Consider the following 22824-nt stretch of genomic DNA (forward strand, 5'->3'; position numbering starts at 1 on the left):
AGATTTAAGTTGAAACTGTAACTAGGCCACTCAGGAACATTTAATGTCATTTTGGTAAGCAACTCCAGTGTATATTCCTCTTCTTTCCTGCCTAAGCAAGTTCTGTCATACTCTGGCATCATAACTAAGAAGCATGGGATAAGTGATGCTTTTAATAATTTTATCTTGACAAGCTTTTTATTTGAGCGAAACGGTGGTTTAATTGACCCTGGTCAGTCAATCGACTGCTCTTCCGTCTGCCAGCCTCTAGCTGACTCAACGGTTAAACCCGTCAGCTTCTTGAATCTTTGTTTTCATTTCAACAATTTACTATCTATGATGTGCTAGATGCCTTGCTTAATATTGTTGTAAAAACATCCGCTGGGGGGCTGATATGCTTGATCCATTTTTGCTGCAGCTCTCTGCCCCCCTGATTTGCCGAATCATTAACCCATATTTTTAACCTGCCGATTATATCTGGGACTATCCCTAAGTTTTGGAAGGTGGCCCATGTACCCCCCCCCCCCCCCCCCCCCCTCACAAAGGTGGTGACCCTTGTGACCTAACTCATTATCGGCCTATTTCTAAACTTTCTTCTCTAGCTAAAATATTATAATCCTTGATTAATTTTAAATGTATATCAGTTGGGTTTTAGACCAGGTCATAGCGCTCACTGCTGCATCCCTAGTTATACATTATGTGGTTAACTGTATGGATAAAGGCAACTTGGTGCTGCCCTCTCCATTGACCTGTCAAAGGCTTGTTCGATACTGTTGCTCACTCACTCACTCACTGTTAATTCAGAGGCTTTCCTCAATTGGTCTAGGCTGCATGTAACTGGTTAAAAAAATGACTTGACAGATAGAACTCAATGTATATCTACTGATGGTGTTAAATCAGGTTTCCTGGAAAGGTGTCCCACAGGGGTCGATTCTGGGTCCTGTACTTTTGACTGTTTATTAGCAATATCGACGTGTCTGTAAAAACAAAATGTAACATGCACTTGCATGCCAGTGATACTGTTGTGTGTGTGCTATTGCCCCCACGGTTGTCCAGACTCTATCTGAACTACAGTCTGCCTTTATTGTATTGGAGAACATCTTTATTGACCTGAAATTAGTATTGAACGCAGGTAAAACTAAGTATACAGTGCATTTGGAAAGTATTTGGACCCCTTGACAGTACCCCATAATGACAAAGCGAACACACGTTTTTAGAAAGTTTAGCAAATGTATTAAACATAAAAAAAACAGATACCTTAAACAGACCATTTGCTATGAGACTCAAAATTGAGCTCAGGTGCATCCTGTTTCCATTCATCATCCTTGAAATTCTTCTACAACTTGATTGGAGTCCACCTGTGGTAAATTCAATTGATTGGACATGATTTGGAAAGGCACACACGTCTATATAAGGTCCCACAGTTGACAGTGCCCCCGCACATTGACTCTGTACCGGTACCCCCTGTATATAGCCTCACTATTGTTATTTTACTGCTGCTCTTTAATTATTTCTTACTTTTATTTCTTTTTTTTTAGGTATTTTTTTCTTAAATGCATTGTTGGTTAAACGTTCTACACCTGTTGTATTCGGGGCATGTGACAAATAACATTTAATTTTATTTGTTTAATGCCAGTGGCAGGTCATTGGTAAAACTAGAAAAGAGTAGAGGGTCTAGAGAAGCTACCATTAAAAAAAAAACGTTGAGTTCTATTAGATATCTCTGAATCCACAATATGGAAGAGGTTGAAAAGCCATAACACAACAACCGGTTATGGTCAATAATATCAAAGGTTGCACTGAAATCTAACAGTACTGCTCCCACAATCTTATTATCGATTTCTTTCAACCAATCATCAGTCATTTGTGTCAGTGCAGTACATATTGTGTGCCCTGCTCTATAAGCATGCTGAAAGTCTGTTCATTTGTTTACAGAGAAATTGCTTTGTATTTGGTCAAACACAATTATTTTCAAAAAGTTTGCCAAGAGCTGGCAGCAGGCTTATAGGTCTGCTTTTAGAACCAGTGAAGGCCACTTTACTCTTGGGTAGTGGAATTACTTTGGCGTCCCTCCAAGCTCAGATTAAAGATATGACAGGAGTGGCAATAGTCGGCTACCATCCTAAGTTGTCAATGTCAGGAGGTTTGTCAATATTGATCGATAACCAAACATTTTCCGGCTTCCCCCACACTAACTTTAAAAAAAAATCAAACTTGCAATGCTTTTCTTTCATTATTTCTTTTTTTTCTGCATGGATACGATGGCTCACTGTTCATTGCTGGCATTTCCTGCCGACGTTTGCGCACTTTGCCAATTAAGTAATCATAAAAATAATTGACAACATCAAATGGTTTTGTGATGAATAAGCCATCTGATTCGATAAAAGATGGAGTTGAATTTGTCTTTCTGTCCATAATTTCATTTAAATTACTCCAAAGTTTTTTCGCGTCATTCTTTATATAATTGATATTGGCTTCAAAATATAGTTTCCTCTTTTTTTTGAGTTTAGTCACATAATTTCTCAATTTACAGTAAGTCAGTAATTTACAGTAAGTCAGCCAGTCAGATGTGCAGCCAGACTTAATAGCCACTCCTTTTACCCCTTTCAACCATACAGTTTTAACATTTCTCATCAATCTATGGAGCCTTAAGTTCAGTCAGTTTCAGTCAGTCAGTTTCTTAACAGGTGCATCAATAATTGGAAGAAGCAATTTCATAAATTCATCGAGTGCAGCGTCTGGATGCGCCTTATTAATCACATCAGACCAACAAATATTTCATCATCCACATAAGTCACAGCAAAATCTTTTGTATGACCTCTTATACAGTATTTTAGGCCCAGCTTTTGGAACTTTGGCTTTCCTGGCTATAGCCACTATATTGTGATCACTGCATCCAATGGGTACGGATACAGCCAATGGGTACGGATACAGCTTTATACTGTTCTACAGTATTAGTAAAAATGTGATCAATACATGTGGATGATCTTGTTCCTATAGTGCTTGTAAACACCTTGGTAGGTTGATTTAATAACCTGAACCAGATTACAGGCACTGGTTACGGTGAGAAGCTTCCTCGAGCGGACAGCTTGATGAAAAACCAGGCAATATTCAGGTCCCCAAGAAAGTAGACCTCTATTTTTACGTCACTTATACTATCAAGCATTTCACACACATTATTTGTATACTGACTGTTATCACTTGGTGGCCTATAGCAACACCCCAAAGGAAAAGGCTTCAGATATGCCAAGTGAACCGGGCAACCACAACACTTCAATGATGCTTGACATAAGATCTTCTCTAAGCATTTCAGGGATATGGCTCTGAAATAATACGGCCACACCTCCAACCATAATTGTTTGCCTCTTCTATAGATGTTATATCCTTGTATTGCTACTGATGTATCATCAAAATAATTATCTAAGTGAGTCTCAGAAATGGCTAATATATGAATGTTGTCTGATGTTAACATGTTATTGATTTCGTTAACCTTATTTCTACGGCTACATGTATTAAAATGGGCTATTTTCATCCCTTTCCTGGGTAGCGTATCAGAGATGGAAAAGAGCAAACAAAGCGCGAGAAAAAAAATGTACATTCAGCATTCCATTAATCAATTGGTGTGTGTGCTACGAACCCATATGCTTGGCTCTCTCATCCCTTCCAGGCGGGAAGGGTGGACAATGAGCCTGTCATAGCGGAGGTAAGCAATGTCCCCACGTGCTCTGTCAGCTTTCATCGCTGGGATAAGTTCTTTCCTCTTCTGGCGCACAGCTTCAGGGTGTCCTCATTGAGGAAAATATACATTCCTCTCAAGTTCTTGGCACTTTCGAGAACAGCTACCTTGTCCTTGAACCTCAGGAACTTGACCACTATGGCCCTGGGCCTGTCACCTGGGCCGGTGGTAGGTTTTCCAGTCCTGTGGGCGCGCTCCACCTCAATCTTCCTGTGGTCCATCTTCAATTTCTCATAAACTCAGCAAAAAAAGAAACAGCCCTTTTTCAGGACCCTGTCTTTCAAAGATAATTTGTAAAAGTCCAAGTAACTTCACAGATCTTCATTGTAAAGGGTTTAAACACTGTTTCCTATGCTTGTTCAATGAACCATAAACAATTAATGAACATGCACCTGTGGAACGGTCGTTAAGACGCTTACAGACGGGAGGCAATTAAGGTCCAAGTTATGAAAACTTAGGACACCTATGAGGCCTTTCTACTGACTCTGAAAAACACCTAAAGAAAGATGCCCAGGGTCCCTGCTCATCTGCGTGAATGTGCCTTGGGCATGCTGCAAGGAGGCATGAGGACTGCAGATGTGGCCAGGGCAATAAATTGCAATGTCCATACTGTGAGACGCCTAAGACAGCGCTACAGGGAGACAGGACGGACAGCAGATCGTCCTCGCAGTGGCAGACCACGTAACACCTGCACAGGATCGTTACATCTGAACATCACACCTGCTGGACAGGTACAGGATGGCAACAACAACTGCCCGAGTTACACCAGGAACGCACAATCCCTCCATCAGTGCTCAGACTGTCCGCAATAGGCTGAGAGAGGCTAGCTCTTCTCTGACGAGTCGCGGTCTTGTCTCACCAGGGGTGATGGTTGGATTCGCGTTTATCGTCAAAGTAATGAGCGTTACGCCAAGGCCTGTACTCTGGAGCGGGATCGATTTGGAGGCGGAGGGTCCGTCATGGTCTGGGGCGGTGTGTCACAGCATCATCGGACTGAGTCTTTCATTGCAGGCAATTTCGACGCTGTGTGTTACAGGGAAGACCTCCTTCCTCATGTGGTACCCTTCCTGCAGGCTCATCCTGACATGACCCTCCAGCATGACAATGTCACCAGCCATACTGCTCGTTCTGTGCGTGATTTCCTGCAAGACAGGAATGTCAATGTTCTGTCATGGCCAGCAAAGAGCCCGAATCACGTCTGGGGCCCGAATCACGTCCCCCCCCCCCCCACACACACACACACACACACACACACACACACACACACACAGAAATGTCCGGGAACTTGCAGGTGCCTTGGTTGAAGAATGGGGTAACATCTCACAGCAAGAACTGGCAAATATGGTGCAGTCCATGAGGAGCAGATGCACTGCAGTATTTGATGCAGCTGGTGGCCATACCAGATACTGACTGTTACTTTCATTTTGACCCCCCGTTGTTCAGGGACACATTTTTCCATTTCTGTTAGTCACAGGTCTGTGGAACTTGTTCAGTTTGTTTCTCAGTTGTTGAGTCTTGTTATGTTCATACAAATATTTACACATGTTAAGTTTGCTGAAAATAAACGCAGTTAAAAGTTTTTTTTTTTTTTTTTGTTGCTGAGTTTAGATAATTTCCCTCACTCCGTCCAGGTCTCGTGGGGATTCTGCAATTCTGCCCATGACCATGTTTCGCCTCGATTGTCCCTCGATATTCAGATTTATCCGTCATTGTTATCATGGATTCACACACAGAACTGATGCTCTTTCTCAAAAGACTTCCAGATTGCTGTCATCTTGCCGTTCTCTTGTATCACCTCATCGAGCTGACCTTGGGAGAACTGCAAACTGTCAGAGGTTCTGTAGTCAGGTCGTCTATGCTAATTGCTACGCCAAATAGCTCCTCAGACCCGGCCTTGGTCGGCAGGATCACTGGACAGATGCTGCCATCACCATGCTTGAAAATATGAAGGGTGGTACTCAGTGATGTGTTCAGGTCATAACGTTAATTTGTCACATTTTTTGCAGTTTTACTTTAGTGCCCTATTGCAAACAGGATGCATGTTTTGGAATATATATATATACACACACACACACACACACACACACACACACACACACACACACACACACACACACACACACACACACACACACACACACACACACACACACACACACACACACACACACACACACACACACACACACACACACACACACACACACACACACACACACACACACACACACACACACACATATATATATATATATACACACACACGCGTATATACACACGTATGTGTGTAGATCTATCTATCTATAGAGAGTGTGTGTGTATTTATATATACATGTATATATGTCATTTATTTTTTTCTGTACAGGCTTCCTTCTTTTCACTCTGTTATTTAGGTTAGTATTGTGGAGTAACTACAATGTTGAGCCATCCTCAGTTTTCTCCTATCACAGCCATTCAACTCTGTTTTAATGTCACCATTGGCATCAATCCCGTGAGCGGTATCCTTCTCCCTGGCAGCTGGGTTAGGAAGGACGCCTGTATCTTTGTATTGTGTGTGTGATAGATAGATAGATCTATCTCTCATCCAAAGTGTAATTAATATCTTCACCATGGTTAAAGGGATATTCAATATTTGCATGTTTATTTTCTTTCTACAAATAGGTGCCCTTCTTTGCGAGGCACTAGAAAACCTCTCTGGTCTTTGGTTGAATCTGTGTTTGAAATTCACTGCTTGACTGCGGGACCTTGGAGATAATTGTATGTGTGGGGTTACAGAGATAGGGGTAGTCATTTAAAAAATCGTGTTTAAACACTAATCATGTTAAACACACAGTGAGTCCATGCAACTTATTATGTGACTTGTTAAGCACATTTTTACTCCTGAACTTATTTAGGCTTGCCATAAGAAAGGAGTTCAATACTTATTTACTCAAGACATTTCAGCTTTTCATTTTTAATTCATTAATTCAAACATAATTCCTTTTTGACGTTATGGGGTGTTGTGTGACACAAATTCTAAATTCAGGCTGTAACACAACGTTTGGAGAAAGTCAATGGGTGTGAATACTTTGAGGGCACTGTGCCTCTCTTGTTAGGAGATAATTCATTGGACCAACCATCTCTAGAGCATTTTCACTTACCATTCTGTATGTTGATCTCAGGTCATGCACTAGGCTGTATTTTACAGCTTTGCATTTGAAACAAACATGGATCACTGCTGTCAATTATTCTTGGATCGTAGCATACATTATTCACTGCTTTCATTCGGATAATTTGATACATAATTCCATTCATCTGTTGCTTATTTTCGATGTAGACTTGTGTGCAGAAGTCTATCCTGGTGGTTGGCGCCTGCCAGAATGTCTCTTTAGTGTAAATGGTGTGTTTTGAACATTCCAACATCACTTGACACATCTTTATTGAAAGCCATTAGTTAATTGGTGGAAGGCAGGGGGGAGTCGTTTCCCTAATGGGGCAGAAGGAGGCGGGGCCGGTGGTGGATAACTTTATTGGGACTAGGTAGCCTTTGCTTACTTTAGCCAGCGCTAGTGTCGTTGGGTCCTAAATGTTAGATACTGTTTGCCGCTGATGCTAACACAGGCTATTTCTGTCCTGTCTGTTTCTCCTCAGGCCCAGGTGAAGAGCGAGGCGCCTGTTCCCACGGCGCTGAGTGAAAGCATTCCAAAGTTCTACTTTCCGCGGGGGCGGCCCAAAGCCAACCTCAACATCGACGGCCTCATTGCTAAGATCGAGAAAATATTTTCCCAATTCCCCAATGAAAGGGCCACCATTGAGGACATGGGGAAGGTTGCCAAGGTGAGAAGGTGATTTGTAGTGCCGAGGCTCCATAGCCACCCAGCAAATTTGTTTTCATTAGTGCAATTAGCCCCTGGCTTTAGTGAAGGTTTGCAGCTCAGACGTGGTTTTTCTCTCTCTCTCTTAACCCATGAAAATATTATTTCTGAGCACCCCCCCCCCCCCCCCCACCCCAGGTATGTGACCGCTGACCTGTGGAGGAACCTGAGTTGAGAAAGAAACATCAGCCAGGTTACCTCAGGGAGGTCTTTGAGGGGAAACGCCACTGTTATCTGTGGGAGATGGGCACTTTATTGACATTTTCATTCCAAATCGAATCCTCTTCAGGTCAAAGCCAGTCATCCCAGGCAGCCCAGGAAATCGCTGTGTCACATTTTGACGGCTGGATTAAACGTTTTTAGTTGGAATTAGAGCAGAGTGACTGACAGCTGTAAGGTGGAGAGAGAAAATCAAAAAAGCACTGTAAAACAAAATAACATTTAGTTCACCCTGATGGAGGATAATGTTGAACACTTAAGCGTGTAGCTGGACAATATTTTGTTTGACACAGTTCTATTACGTGTGAGCTGTCACGGATAGTTAAGTGAACTGACATTCGACTGCACAGAAGAGGACACTTGTCTAAATCACTTATTTCTCCCTCCCTCCCCCTTATCCCTCTCCAGGCATGCGAGTGTCCGCTCTACTGGAAAGCTCCATTGTTCAATTCGGCTGGAGGCGATAGGACGGGCTTCGTGTCCGTTCACAAGTTTGTGGCCATGTGGAGAAAGTAAGACAATGGCTCTTGTACCCAGCCAGCCAACCCCACAGCTACTCTCACAACCCATAGTCCGATAGTCTCTCGTAAACAACTACCAGTAGCCACATGTGTTGGCCAAAGCTTCAGCAAAGAGTACACAGTAACTGGTCTTCCAATAATGTTTTGTACTATTTTTTTCATAGCAATTAAAATGGTAGAAAAACAAACCCTTGAAATGTTTACATGTACAGTGCATTCGGAAAGTATTCAGACCCCTTGACTTTTTCTACATTTTGTTAGGTTACAGCCTTATTCTAAAATGTATTCACTACCCCATAATGACAAAGAAAAAATGGTTTTAGAAATGTTTAATTTATCAAAAGAATAAAAAATGATATCACATTTACATAAGTATTCAAACCTTTTTACTCAGTACTTTGTTGAAGCACCTTTGGCAGCGATTACAGCCTGAAGTCTTCCTGGATATGACGTTACAAGCTTCGCACACCTGTATTTGGGGAGTTTCTCCCGTTCTTCTCTGCAGATCCTCTCAAGCTCTGTCGGGTTGGATGGGGAGCGTCGCTGCACAGGTATTTTCAGTTCTCTCCAGAGATGTTCTATCGGGTTCAAGTATGGGCTCTGGCTGGGCCACTCAAGGACATTCAGAGACTTGTCTGAAGCCACTCCTGCGTTGGCTTGGCTGTGTGCTTAGGGTCGTTATCCTGTTGGAAGGTGAACCTTCGCCCCAGTCTGAGGTCCTAAGCACTCTGGAGCAGGATTTTATCAAGGATCTCTCTGTACTTTGCTCCATTTATCTTCGCCTTTGTCCTGACTAGTCTCCCAGTCCCTGCCGCTGAAAAACATCCCCACAGCATGATGCTGCCACCCATGCTTCACCGTAGAGATGGTGCCAGGATCCCTCCAGACGTAGCGCTTGGCTTTCAGGCCAAAGAGTTCAATCTTGCTTTATTCAGACCAGAGAATCTTGTTTCTCCAGGTCGGATAGTATTTAAGTGCCTTTTGGCAAACTCCAAGCGGATTGTCATGTGCCTTTTACTGTGGAGTGGCTTCCGTCTGGCAACTCTACTGTAAAGGCCTGATTAGTTGAGTGCTGCATAGATGGTTATCCTTCCATCTCCACAGAGGAATTCTAGAGTTCTGTCATAGTGCCCATCAGGTTCTTGGACACCTCCCTGACCAAAGCCCTTTCCCCCCGATTTAAGAATAATGGAGACCACTGTGTTCTTTGGGGCCTTCAATGCTGCAGAAGTGTTTTGGTACCCTTCCCTAGATCTGTGCCTATGGACAATTCCTTCGACCTCATGGCTTGGTTTTTGCTCTGACATGCACTGTCAACTGTGGGACCTTTATATAGACAGGTGTTTGCCTTTCCAAATCATGTCCATCAATTGAATTTACCACAGGTAGACTCCATGTTGTAAAACTATTTTCGCCTTGTCATTATTGGGTATCGTGTGTAGATTGCTGAGGATTTTTATTTATTTTCCATTTTGGAATAAGGCTGTAACGTAACAAAATGTGAACCGATTCAGGAAACTTGGCTTATGTCGCAAGTGAATCGTTTGAACGTAGTAAAATTTATCAAAATGCATTTTTTGGCAGAATTGCCTTCTCAAACGTGAACTTTCATGTGCCTTAATATCAAACTTGTATGCCATCTAAATACGAATAAAATTGTTAAATTACGAGCCTAGTTGGTTTAGTCACAGAAAAAGTGAGCAACCTTCCCGCTAGCCATGATTGGCTGAGATAAGGAGTAAGCTGGACATGCCAAGAGATGAGTTTGGATTGGTCTGCCATATAGCACTCGTCTGTCTATTGGAGCTGGTCAGTATGTCTAGGTAATTGTGTTGAACGGCGCTTTTATTTTTTATATATCGAGTAGTAAAACTGCATAAATCTGTCACGTTAAAGTGTACTGTTAACTAGCTTACGTTAGCTGGCTGTCTCACTAGCTAACATTGTGTATGCTCTCCACTTTCTGGGGGACCGAGTTTTGAAATCAGTGGAATTCAAGTATGATAGCTAAGGAGATGGAGAAAACACCAGTCTGGATTACATCTTCAAACTAAGGGCAACCATACATTGCATCAGACAGGATTCGCATCCAACCATGATGTATACGGGCAAGATAGTCTAGCTAGTTACATTTTCAGATATTACACGTTTCTAATTTTGACAAATGTTTTATTTCAGGTGTGCTGTTAGCTAACGTTAGCTGTCTGGGTCGCTAGCTAACTTTGTGTATGATCTTATTATTTGTATATCAGACACCTTTGCTTGACTAGTTATAGCCATAGAACTGGTTGGTTAGCTACCTGCAGATTCATGCAGGGTAGTAACATCATGTGTTACGGACATATTGTGTGTGTGTGTGTGTGTGTGTTTACGGACATATTCAAACACATGTGTGTTTACGGACATATTCAATTAATCCCTATCCGAATCTGCTGTTCCCACATGCTTCAAGAGGGCCACCATTGTTCCTGTTCCCAAGAAAGCTAAGGTAACTGAGCTAAACGTCTATCGCCCCGTAGCACTCACTTCCGTCATCATGAAGTGCTTTGAGAGGCTAGTCAAGGATCATATCACCTGACAACCTAGACCCACTTCAATTTGCTTACTGCCCCAATAGGTCCACAGACAACGCAATCACACTGCACACTGCCCTAACCCATCTGGACAAGAGGAATACCAATGTAAGAATGTTGTTCATCGATTACAGTTCAGCATTTAACATCATAGTACCCTCCAAACTTGTCATTAAGCTTGAATCCCTGGGTCTTGACCCTGCCCTGTGCAACTGGGCCCTGGACTTTCTGACAGGCTGGCCACAGGTGGTGAGGGTAGGAAACATCTCCACCCCAACATCTCCACAAGGGTGCGTTCTCAGCCCGCTCCTGTACTCCCTGTTCACCCATCACTGTGTGGCCATGCACGCCCTCCAACTCAACCATCAAGTTTGCAGACGACGCTACAGTGGTAGGCTTGATTACCAACAACGACGAGACGGCCTACAGGGAAGAGGTGAGGGCCCTCGGAGTGTGGTGTCAGGAAAATAACCTCACACTCAACGTAAACAAAACAAAGGAGAATTGTGAACTTCAGGAAACAGCAGAGGGAGCACCCCCTCTGTGGAACGTTTTAAGTTACTCGGCGTACACATCATGGACAAACTGAAACGGTCCACCCACATAGACAAGAGCGCAACAGCACCTCTTCAACCTCAGGAGGCTGAAGAAATTTGGCTTGTCACCGAAAACACTCAAACTTTTACAGATGCACAATCGAGAGCATCATGTTGGGCTGTATCATTGCCTGGTATGGCATCTGCTCCGCCCCCAACCGTAAGGTTCTCTAGAGGGTAGTGAGGTCTGCACAACCCATCACCGGGGGCAAACTACCTGCCCTCCAGGACACCGACGTCTCCCGATGTCACAGGAAGGCCAAAAGAATCATCAAGAACAACAACCACCCGAGCCACTGCCTGTTCACCCCGCTATCATCCAGAAGGCGAGGTCAGTACAGATGCATCAAAGCTGGGACCGAGAGACTGAAAAACAGCTTCTATCTCAAGGCCATCGGACTGTTAAACAGCCATCACTAACATTGAGTGGCTGCTGCCAACAATGCCTACTCAATTCTCTAGCCACTTTAATAATTAATAATTGGATGTAATAAATGTATCACTAATCACTTTAAACAATGCCACTTTATATAATGTTTACATACCCTACATTACTCATCTCATATGTATATTCTGTACTCTATGTCATCTACTGCATCTTGCCTATGCCGCACGGCCATCGCTCATCCATATATTTATATGGTCATATTCGTATTCATCCTTTACACTTGTGTGTGTGTATAAGGTAGTTGTGAAATTGTTAGATTACTTGTTAGATATTACTGCCCGGTCACACGCATTTCACTACACTCGCATTAACATCTACTAACCATTTGTATGTGACCAATAAAATTTGATTTGATGGTCAATTGTTTAGCTAGCTAGCTAGATACATAAAGACCCCATGCGCGTATCAATTTCAATAGAATGTCACTGCAACTGTAGATAGCCAGAGCAAATTTACCAGCTAGTACGTCTATCTACTCCGATTTTAGACCAAGGGTAAGATAGTCCAGCTAGCTACATTTTCAGATATTACGCATTTCTAATTTTGACAAAGTATTTTCATTTCAAGTTAGTGTACTGTTGGCTGGCTCGCTAACTAACGTTACGTCATGCGTTGGGATTCATTGTTTACCTAGCTATCTAGCTACATTTCTTAACAAAATACTCTCGTCTTAGAGTGCAGAATAACTGATGAATTGTTGAACGCTCACCACCCGTTGCATATGTGTGGTGTCAGTAAACATCAACAAAGCATAATTCAATTGTTGCCATCAGCACAGTTAGTCACCAATGCTCTGGATAACATGAACACAGCCTAACCAGCTCTAGTAGGGTGAGTAAAATGGTCAGAGTGGGGTGTTGTCATTGTGTATGGAAGTAGCTAGCCAATGTTAGCCAGTTAGCTTGAGTGCTTGACTGTCGTTGTGAGGTCACAGCTTTCGGATCAACCCTACTTATTGGCCAGAGCGTCCAGTGTGTGCGCTCTGTATTTACGAATGGACAATCTGATAGCACAGTTGCAGTCACCAATGCTCTGGATACCATAACAGCCTAAGCAGCTCTGCTAGGGCAAGTAATGTTCAGTGTACTGTTCTTTCTCTCTCAGATGTCTGGATGTAGCTGGCAAGTTAGTACAGAACGCTCGGCTCAACCCTTAAAGAGATGGCTGGAGCTATGGCTTAAGAGGTTGTGAACAATGCTGAATGGGTGTAGACAAAGAAGGGTTCTCCAATAGTAGTACCAAAACATTGAAAGACGGTTTTCTCCAAAGTGAGTTTACAAGTCGGCCAACTTTCAAAGCAGAATTACTTTCTAATTTTCTCCTCAAATGGAGTGTATGATATACCCTTTTGTAGCTCTGAGTCTCTACTTTTATCCAATGTAAAAAATAAAAAAAGAATTTCAAATGTTGCTGCATAAGACCGAATCCAGGTGGTGTCACAAATGTGCAAAAAGTAAATGGGTCTGAATACTTTCCGAAGGCACTGTTTCTCTTGGATAAAGTAAGATGTACTGTACTCTACTGGACTGTTCTCTTGGTTGTGTGTTGTAAGCGTACTGTTTTAATAATGTGTGAGTCTCTAGAGAATTGGAGTGGAATGGCCTCTGACATTACCTCATGGCTCTGAGGGGGTTCAAAAAAGAATGTTCCATTATGTCATCATCACTGCTGTAACACTCTGAGCATGACCCAGCGTCAATTCAGAATCCTAATTTCAGAATGTATTAACCTGCACTGCCACTTCAGAGGTGAATGATTTCAGACTCGCTCTGAAGTGTTCTCTGATGGAGAGAGAAAATAGGGAGAGAGCGAGACCCTGAAAAACCCTGAAACCATATGTTGCCTCTTTCCTTCCCAGAATGCTGCAGACCTGTCATGACGACGTGTCTAAGTTTGTACACCTCTTGGCCAAACCTGGCTGTAATTACCTGGAACAAGAGGACTTTATTCCATTCCTTCAGGTACAGGAACACCACACACACAGCCACCCGGGGAGAGAGAGTGCGATTCTAGTTTGGGGAGACGTGCTGGGCAGCGGCGTATTACCAGGAAGAGAAGCAAGGAGGGGGTTCTTTGGGGCAGGGCAGGGGGAGAGGGGTATTTTGGGCCAGTGGTAGAGTTAACATGAGGACTTCATTCCATTCAGTGGTGTTTTATACTGAACAAAAATATAAACCAACATGTAAGGTGTACGTCCCATGAGCTGAAATAAGAGATCCCAGAAATGTTCCCTACACACAAAAAGCATAATTCGCTCACATTGTGTGCACAAATGTGTTTACATCCCAGTTAGTGAGCATTTCTCTTTTACCAAGATAATCCATCCGCATGGCATGTGTGGCATATTAAGAAGCTGATTAAATGGCATGGTCATTACACAGGTGTACCTTGTGTTGGGGTCAATAAAAGGCCACTCTAAAATGTGCCGTTTTGTTGCACAACACAATGCCTAAGATGTCTCAAGTTTTGAGGAAGCATGCACATTTTTTTTTTTACCTTTATTTAACTAGGCAAGTCAGTTAAGAACAAATTCTTGTTCAGAACAAACTGCCTTGTTCAGGGGCAGAACGACAGATTTTTACCTTGTCAGCTCGGGGATTCGATCTAGCAACCTTTCAGTTACTGGCCCAACGCTCTAACCGCTAGGTTACATGCCGCAATTGGCATACTGACTGCAGAAATGTCCACCACAGCTGTTGCTAGAGAATTGAATGTTAATTTCTCTACCATAAGCTGACTTCAATATCGTTTTAGAGAATTTGGTAGTACGTCCAACCGGCCTGAACACCACAGATGATATATATAACCAGGCCAGTCCAGGACCTCCACATCCAGCTTCTTCACCTGCAGGATTGTCTGAGACCAGCCACCCGGGCAGCTAATGAAACTGTGGGTTTGCACAACTAAAGAATTTCTGCACAAACTGTCAAACTGCTGCAGGGAAACTAATCTTCGTGCTCGTCGTCTTCATCGTTGTCTTGACCTGACTGCAGTTCCGTGTCGTAACCGACTTCAGTGGCCAAATGCTCACCTTCGATGGCCACTGGCACACTGGAGAAGTGTGCTATTCACGGATGAATCCCAGTTTCAACTGTACCGGGCAGATGGCAGTGTGTGGGCGAACGGTATGCTGGTGTGAATGTTGTGAACAGAGTGCCCCATGGTGGCGGTGGGGGTATGGGCAGGCATAAGCTACGGACAACCAACACAATTGCATTTTATTGATGGCAATTTGAATGCACAGAAATACCTTGACGAGATCCTGAGGCCCATTGCCGTGCCATTCATCCACCGCCATCACCTCATGTTTCAGCATGATAATGCACAGCCCGATGTTGCAAGAATCTGTACACAATTCCTGGAAGATGAAAATGTCCCAGTTCTTCCATAGCCTGCATACTCAGACATAATCACCCATTGAGCATGTTTGGGATGCACTGGATTGACGTGTATTAACTTCGGACAGCCATTGAAGAGGAGTGGGACAATATTACACAGGCCACAATCAACAGCTTGATCAATTCTATTCAAAGGAGATGTCACGCTGCATGAGGCAAATGGTGTTCACACTAGATACTTTCTGGTTTTCTGATCCATGCCCCTACTTTTTTTAACTATCTATGACCAAAAGATGCATATCTGTATTCCCAGTCATGTGAAATCCATAGATTAGGGCCTAATGAATTTATTTTTAATTGACCGATTTCCTTATATGAACTGTAACTTAGTAAAATCTTTTAAATTGTTGCATTTTATGTTTGTTCAGTGTAGATTTATCAGAGAAGTAACTGTACCTTGTATTTATTTTATCCCCTTTATAACAAACAAATTGTGGCAATCATATCCCTGAGTTGAGCATTGCTGTGCTGGCCATTTGTGTAGCCTGTCTGCAATGGTTTTCTGGCACCTGACAAGTGACCAAAAACCAAAAATCTCAAATTTGAGCTCATCAGAACAAAGGACAGATTTCTAGGGGTCTAATGTCAAATGCTCGTTTTTCTTGTCCCAAGCAAGTCTCTTCTTCTTATTGGTGTCCTTTAGTTGTGGTTTCTTTGCAACAAATCGGCCATGAAGGCCTGATTCACGCAATGATGAGCTGTCGTTTCTCTTTGCTCATTTGAGCTGTTCTTGCCATAATATGGACTTGGTCTTTTACCAAATAGGGATATTTTCTGTATACCAACCCTATCTTGTCACAACACAGCTTATTGTCTCAAACGCATAAGGAAGGTAAGACATTTCTCAACTTTTTACTTTTAACAAGGAACACCTGTTAATTGAAATGCAATCCAGGTGACCAGCTCATGAAGCTGGTTGAGAGAATGCCAAGAGGGTGCAAAGTTGTCAGCAAGGCAAAGAGTGGCTACTTTGAAGAATCTCAAATATATTTTGATTTTAAAACACTTTTTTTGGTTACTACATGATTCCATATGTGTTATCTCATAGTTTTGATGTCTTCATTATTATTCTACAATGTAGAATATGGTAAAGATAAAGAAAAACCCTCAAATGAGTTGGTCAACTTTTGACTGGGTGTGTGTGTATATGTATGTATGTGTGTATGTGTGTGTGTGTATGTATATATATATATATATATATATATATATATATATACATACATACAAACATACATACATACATACATACATACATACATACATACATACATACATACATACATACATACATACATACATACATACATACATACATACACACACACACACAAAAAGTAAGAGAACCTTAGGCCTAGCCCCAGAGAGAGAGAGAGAGCGATTTGCCGGCGGCATGTGGCTCAACAGAAAATGAAAATGGCTCAACAGAATGAAACAAAACATTTGCGAACTGGTTTAAAACTTTACAAAAGTAATAACAATGATATACAATAATAACAATATAACAAAACATGTAAAGTTCCAAAAGCATCTACCTGATTAGCGAGTTGTGCAGTAGCCTGCATTTGTTCTCGCCAACGTTCTTCTCATCTTTGTCCACTACAATATTAAAACGTGTCCATGCAGAGGACATTCCCCTTGTAAACTTTACACTATAAGCATACTCTCAAACTTTTGTTTTAATTCAATGAAAAAGTCCTCCATCGTAGCAATCAACAATAGCCTCCTCTCTCGCTCTCTCCTCAGCAGCAGATGCATGCACGCAAAGAGTGAGAGAATGGTGCAAAAGTGCAAAATCGGAGTGTATGACAGGATCGGCCAAAAGTCGTCAATTACCGGCTAACGTAAACCCTGCTGCCTGCCTACCTACCTGGTGGTGTACCGTATCTGCCCCAAATTGGGCTGATTCATATTCATGCTGGCAGAACCGTCTGGGCTGTGACAAAACACCCGTTAGCATACCTGGAGGAGATGCCTTCTGGCACTCACTGTTTAATTTGTATTGCGACTCCGGGGTGAATGGGCTCTGACTGTTGTGATGAATGAAGGAAGGATTGGCGCCGAGTAGATGTGACCGTCCCCGGCAGTTTCCTCACCCCGGTGATTTATGGGTTTTTCTATTATTTAATTTCTCACAGGAAGGGTTAAGGGGGGAGGAGTGGGCGCACCGCAGTCCGCCTCCAAAATAAAGCCATTTTCATTTCACTGCCGCCTTCGCATTTACATCAACGTTTAGTTCCTTTCACCCATCTGACAGAGAGGGGTTAAAAAAACGACAGGGGGGGGCATGAGTGATTTTCATGGCTTGGATAAAAGTACAGTTCATTTAGAGATTCAGCTCACCAGTCACCACATGAAAGGATCTGTGTGTGGTGGTCCAGCATGGAGAATATGACCAGCTATATAACAGAGCAGGCCTCCTCTCCCATGGTCTCAATGTCTCCACGATGTCCCCTACTCACGCCGGGCCATTTAAAGGGATAAGAGTCTGTTAGATGCTTTCATACTTCAAAAGTGCAATTCAATTGTCCTCCCAATTTTAGATTCTTCCCATTCATCTGCCATTGCGGTCTGCGGATTTCTCCTAATGCATAGCTGGATCTACACAACAGATGGAGTGGCTATATGGATGGACGCCGCTTGACATTAGGCCACCTTTTTGAAGTTCCAATACATCTTGAATATGGTGTTTTGAGCTAGTCAAGCCCTTTCAACATCTCTCCAACAGGCAGAGCAGAAAATGGGGTCTGTCTTTCTGCTACTAACTCCCCAGAGTCCCCAGAGAGTGATTTGACATACTGTTGTATGTTTGATTGTCTCTCTGGTGCTTGTCTTGTGGCGAGGCCCAGTTAGTCGTCTGACCTGTCCCCAGCCTTGTTGTAATGTTATTAAAACCTCCTGTCTGTGTTGTTCAGGATGTGGTGAACTCTCACACAGGCCTGGCCTTCCTGAAGGAGGCGTCCGACTTCCACTCACGCTACATCACCACAGTAAGTCATTATACATACCACACCAAAATACATTTTGGCATTTTTCAAATCATACCACTTGGTATGTCTACAGAGGTTATCGCGTGATGTTGAATGTAATGTCAAATGTAATGTCAAATGTGTCCTATCGTGACTGACTCTGAAGCTTTTTTTGTCATACACAGAAAAAAATCTGTATGTGGATGAGGTTGAAGTGATCGTTTTGAGTGTTCTGGAGGCTATTAAAGCTGTGTGTTATCTGCAGGTTGCCCAGAGGATATTCTACAATGTGAACAGGTCATGGTCAGGCAGGATCAGCTGCTCTGAGCTCAGGAAAAGCAGCTTTCTCCAGGTAGGAAGGGAGCTTTGAGGTGGAACTGATCATTTGTCACATCTACAGTAATGCTGTGAGTCGGATGAAGATGGGGCCCACCCTCTTGTCGAGTCTAGTTCCTCCAATGTTTTTTTTCCCCATCAAGGGAGCTTTTTTCATCATCACTATATCTGTTAAAAGTGTTAAGTCATCCGTGATTTGATTTGGCTGGTTGGTTGATGAATTGATTGGTCCAACAGAACGTGGCCCTGCTAGAGCAGGAGGAGGACGTGAACCAGCTGACAGAGTTCTTCTCCTACGAACATTTCTACGTCATCTACTGCAAGTTCTGGGAGCTGGACACAGACCATGACCTATACATAGACCAGAGAGACCTGGCCCGACACAACGACCAAGGTACACAGAAACACACACACAAGACCTCTACATAGACAAAAGAGAGCTAAGGGGTATGTCACGTAGCGGGATATAGAGAGTTCACAAACTCAATTCTGACATAAGGATAACCGTTGAGTTGGAAAATCACTAGCTTTGTGACATACCCCTCTGATCCGACACAACGACCAAGGTGTGTGTGCACACACACACACACACACACACACACACACACACACACACACACACAGAGAGGATTACCAAGGCAACCTTAATGTTCAAGTGGAGTCCGAGTGCTTTTGCTCCCACACACCACTCCATATGTTCCTGGTCATGAAGGAAACGGGAAAGAAGATCAATGGGGCAATAGGCCTAACTCGTCCCCCCCCCCACCCCCCCAAAATGAATGTCTTGGTTGAATTGGATGACGCCATGTCTGGCTCCATTTATTAGTCCTATAGATCTCCCCTACAAGCAGACATCGCTCTATTTATTGTACGGGAAAGAGAAAGGAGAGGTTAACAGTTACATCATTCACTTTACTTCCCAATGAGCTGTATTTATGATCTGTGACTGGATCACATCTATAATGAAAGACCTCGTATACACAGTAACTCGCTTCACGCTGTTATCTTGCTTAGTTTGTAAAGTTTTTTTTTTCTCCTGTGTTTTCCAGCTATCTCCCACAAGATGATTGAAAGAATATTTTCTGGGACAGTTACCAGGTAAGAGACATGAACTAATTAATGGCTGTTATGACGTTCCACACTGTGTTCTGTATCGACTCCTTTCACCGAGTTGAGGTTGGCTTGGGTCCCCTGTGTGTTTTTCCTTAGATAAACGCAACATTTAATCTACCATTGAATTGAAGGTGAAGTTGGAGTGGTGTGTTTGAGTGTTGCCCTACCCATCTCTCTCCTCCCAGGGATAGACGTCTGCGTAAAGACGTCAGGCTGAGCTACGCTGACTTTGTCTGGTTCCTCATCTCCGAAGAAGACAAGAAGACTGACACCAGGTGCTACATACAGTAACACCAGTCTCACATTGGAAACAAAATAGTCCCCCACCTCCCCTCCATATGGAGTGATACCACTCTATCCTGTGTATCTAGCCTGTCTCTTTCTCCCTCCACAGTATAGAGTACTGGTTCCGGTGTATGGACCTGGATGGGGACGGTGTGTTGTCTATGTACGAGCTGGAGTATTTCTATGAGGAGCAGTGTGTGAAGTTGGAGACCATGGCAATCGAGCCCCTGCCCTTCGAGGACTGTCTCTGTCAGATGCTCGACCTGGTCAAGCCGGAGGTCGAGGGTCAGACACCTAAACGCAAATTCTAAAATTGTTTCATAGTGACACGCAGACAATAGATACGTGTTAGCAATGAAGTAAAGAGCCAGCATGCACACACACCAGTAATACATTCCTGCGCGGAATGAAAGACTGACTAATCAAAGAGTTCCAACCTCTTTACGTATTTACAATTTATTTGACATGCACAGTCAAAAATTATAGAAAGAGATGCATGCAGAGGGACAGACAGATGAAATGGGCTGAGACCGGATTCACAGCCACGTTGCCAGGGGTATACAGTGCATTAAGAAAGTATTCAGACAACTTGACTTTTTCCACGTTTTGTAACATTACAGCCTCATTCTAAAATGTATTGAATTGTTTCCCCCCCCCCCTCCCTCAATCTACACACAATACCCCATAATGACGAAAGAATAACAGGTTTTTACAAATGTTAGAAAATAAAAAAAGTTAAATTAAATATCACATTTACATAAGTATTCAGATCCTTTACTCAGTACTTTGCTGAATCACCTTAGGCAGCGATTATAGCCTCAAGTGTGATGCTATGAGCTTGGCACACCTGTATTTGGGGAGTTTCTCCCATTCTTCTCTGCAGATCCTCTCAAGCTCGGTCAGGTTGGATGGGGAGAGTTGCTGCACAGCTATTTTCAGGTCTCTCCAGAGATCGGGTTCAAGTCCGCGCTCTGGCTGGTTCACTCAAGGACTTTCAGAGACTTGTCCCGAAGCCACTCTTGTGTTGTCTTGGCTGTGTGCTTAGGGTGGTTGTCCTGTTGGAAGGTGAACCTTCACCCCTGTCTGAGGTCCTAAGCGCTCTGTAGCAGGTTTTCATCAAGGATCTCTCTGTACTTTGCTCCGTTAATCTTTCCCTCGATCCTCACTAGTCTCCCAGTCCCTACCGCTGAAAAACATCCCCGCAGCATGATGCTGCCACCACCATGCTTCACCATAGGCATGGTGCCAGGTTTCTTCCAGATGCGACACTTGGCATTCAGGCCAAAGAGTTCAATCTTGTTTCTCATGGTCTTAGAGTATTTAGGTGCTGGGCTGCCATGTGCCTTTTTACTGAGGAGTGGCTTCCGTCTGGCCAAACTACCATAAAGTTATTGTTGGAGTGCTGCAGAGATGGTTGTCCTTCTGCACGTTTCTCCCATCTCCACAGAGGAACTTTAGAGCTCTGTCAGAAAGACCATCTGGTTCTTGGTCATCTCCCTGACCAAGGCCCTTCTCCCCCAATTGCTCGGTTTGGCCGGGCGGCCAGCTCTAGGAAGAGTCTTGGTGTTTCCAAACGTCTTCCATTTAAGAATTATGAAGGACTTTTTTGACTTTTTTTGGTTACCTTCCCCAGATCTGTCACGGAGCTCTTAGGACAATTCCTTCGACCTCCATAGCTTGGTTTTTGCTCTGACATGCACGTTCAACTGGGACCTTTATATAGACAGGTGTGTGCCTTTCCAAATCGTGTCCAATCAATTGAATTTACCACAGGTGGACTCCAAGTTGTAGAAAAATCTCATGGATGATCAATGGAAACAGGATGCACCGGAGCTCAATTTTGAGTCTCATAACAAAGGGTCTGAATATTTAAGTAAATAAGGTATCTGTTTTTTACTTGTAATAAATTGGCAAAAGTGTCTAAGCCTATTTTCGCTTCGTCATAATGGGATATTGTGTGTAGACTGAGGATTTTTTTTATCCATTTTACAATACGGCTGTAATGTAACAATGTGGGAAAAGGGAAGGGGTCTGAATACTTTCCGAATGCACTGTGTGTTGTCCGGAGTTGGTACTCCAGCACACGCCTATGAATGCTAGCCTAGTTTGATGCCACAAGTAGCTGTTAGTTCCAGCGTGTAGCATTTTTAGACCGAAGCTATGGTCATTTGCTAACACCTTCCCACCTTCCCTGATCTGGGTGAAGAACACATACTGTATGCCACAACTGAACATGTTTGAGGTGTGTTTGATTTAGTTTGAGACACAAATGACTACAGATTTGGTTCCAATGTACCAGGTAGACGAAATAAAGCGCACCTCAGGTATATGACATTTATTTGACCTAGTTTGGGAGCACCACTAAATCTTGAAATGCAGCTGAATTGGGCATAAAAAATGAGATTTATATTCTCCCCAGGAAAGATCACCCTACGGGACCTGAAGCAGTGTAAGTTGTCTCACATCTTCTATGACACCTTCTTCAACATCGAGAAATACCTGGACCACGAGCAGAAAGACCCCTTCTCTGTTGTAAGGGTAACTATTGACAACGACAGGATGTTATTATTACGCAGGGATGACATATGACCTCCTGAGGGACGGTGGATAATGGCGTTTTGTTGGTTGTCTTTTGTAAGGAGGCTGAGACAGAGGGCCAAGAGATCTCGGACTGGGAAAAATATGCAGCGGAGGAGTACGATATCCTGGTTGCCGAGGAGACTACTACAGATCAGTACAACGACGGGTAAGACGGACAGACTGACTACACTCAACCAGTGTTCTATAATTTACTGGACAG

The 22824-nt window shown here is 43.2% G+C and overlaps 1 protein-coding gene across 4 annotated transcripts in view; it reads left to right on the plus strand.

The window, feature by feature from the left end:
* The window catches only part of ppp2r3b (protein phosphatase 2, regulatory subunit B'', beta), a 55421-nt gene that overhangs the window by 28488 nt on the left and 4109 nt on the right, over positions 1-22824 (plus strand). For 3 of the 4 annotated variants that reach the window (XM_055870970.1, XM_055870973.1, XM_055870974.1), the window contains 11 exons: positions 7346-7531; positions 8197-8300; positions 13785-13887; positions 18237-18311; positions 18556-18642; positions 18864-19020; positions 19676-19724; positions 19925-20014; positions 20134-20309; positions 22444-22562; positions 22664-22770. In XM_055870970.1, coding sequence (XP_055726945.1) covers positions 7346-7531; positions 8197-8300; positions 13785-13887; positions 18237-18311; positions 18556-18642; positions 18864-19020; positions 19676-19724; positions 19925-20014; positions 20134-20309; positions 22444-22562; positions 22664-22770 — 1253 coding nt within the window. The remainder of the gene's footprint in view (positions 1-7345; positions 7532-8196; positions 8301-13784; positions 13888-18236; positions 18312-18555; positions 18643-18863; positions 19021-19675; positions 19725-19924; positions 20015-20133; positions 20310-22443; positions 22563-22663; positions 22771-22824) is intronic. The other variant, XM_055870972.1, reaches the window with a different exon arrangement.

Source organism: Salvelinus fontinalis, chromosome 19 (assembly GCF_029448725.1).
Source record: "Salvelinus fontinalis isolate EN_2023a chromosome 19, ASM2944872v1, whole genome shotgun sequence".
Classification (NCBI taxonomy): Eukaryota; Metazoa; Chordata; class Actinopteri; order Salmoniformes; family Salmonidae; genus Salvelinus; species Salvelinus fontinalis.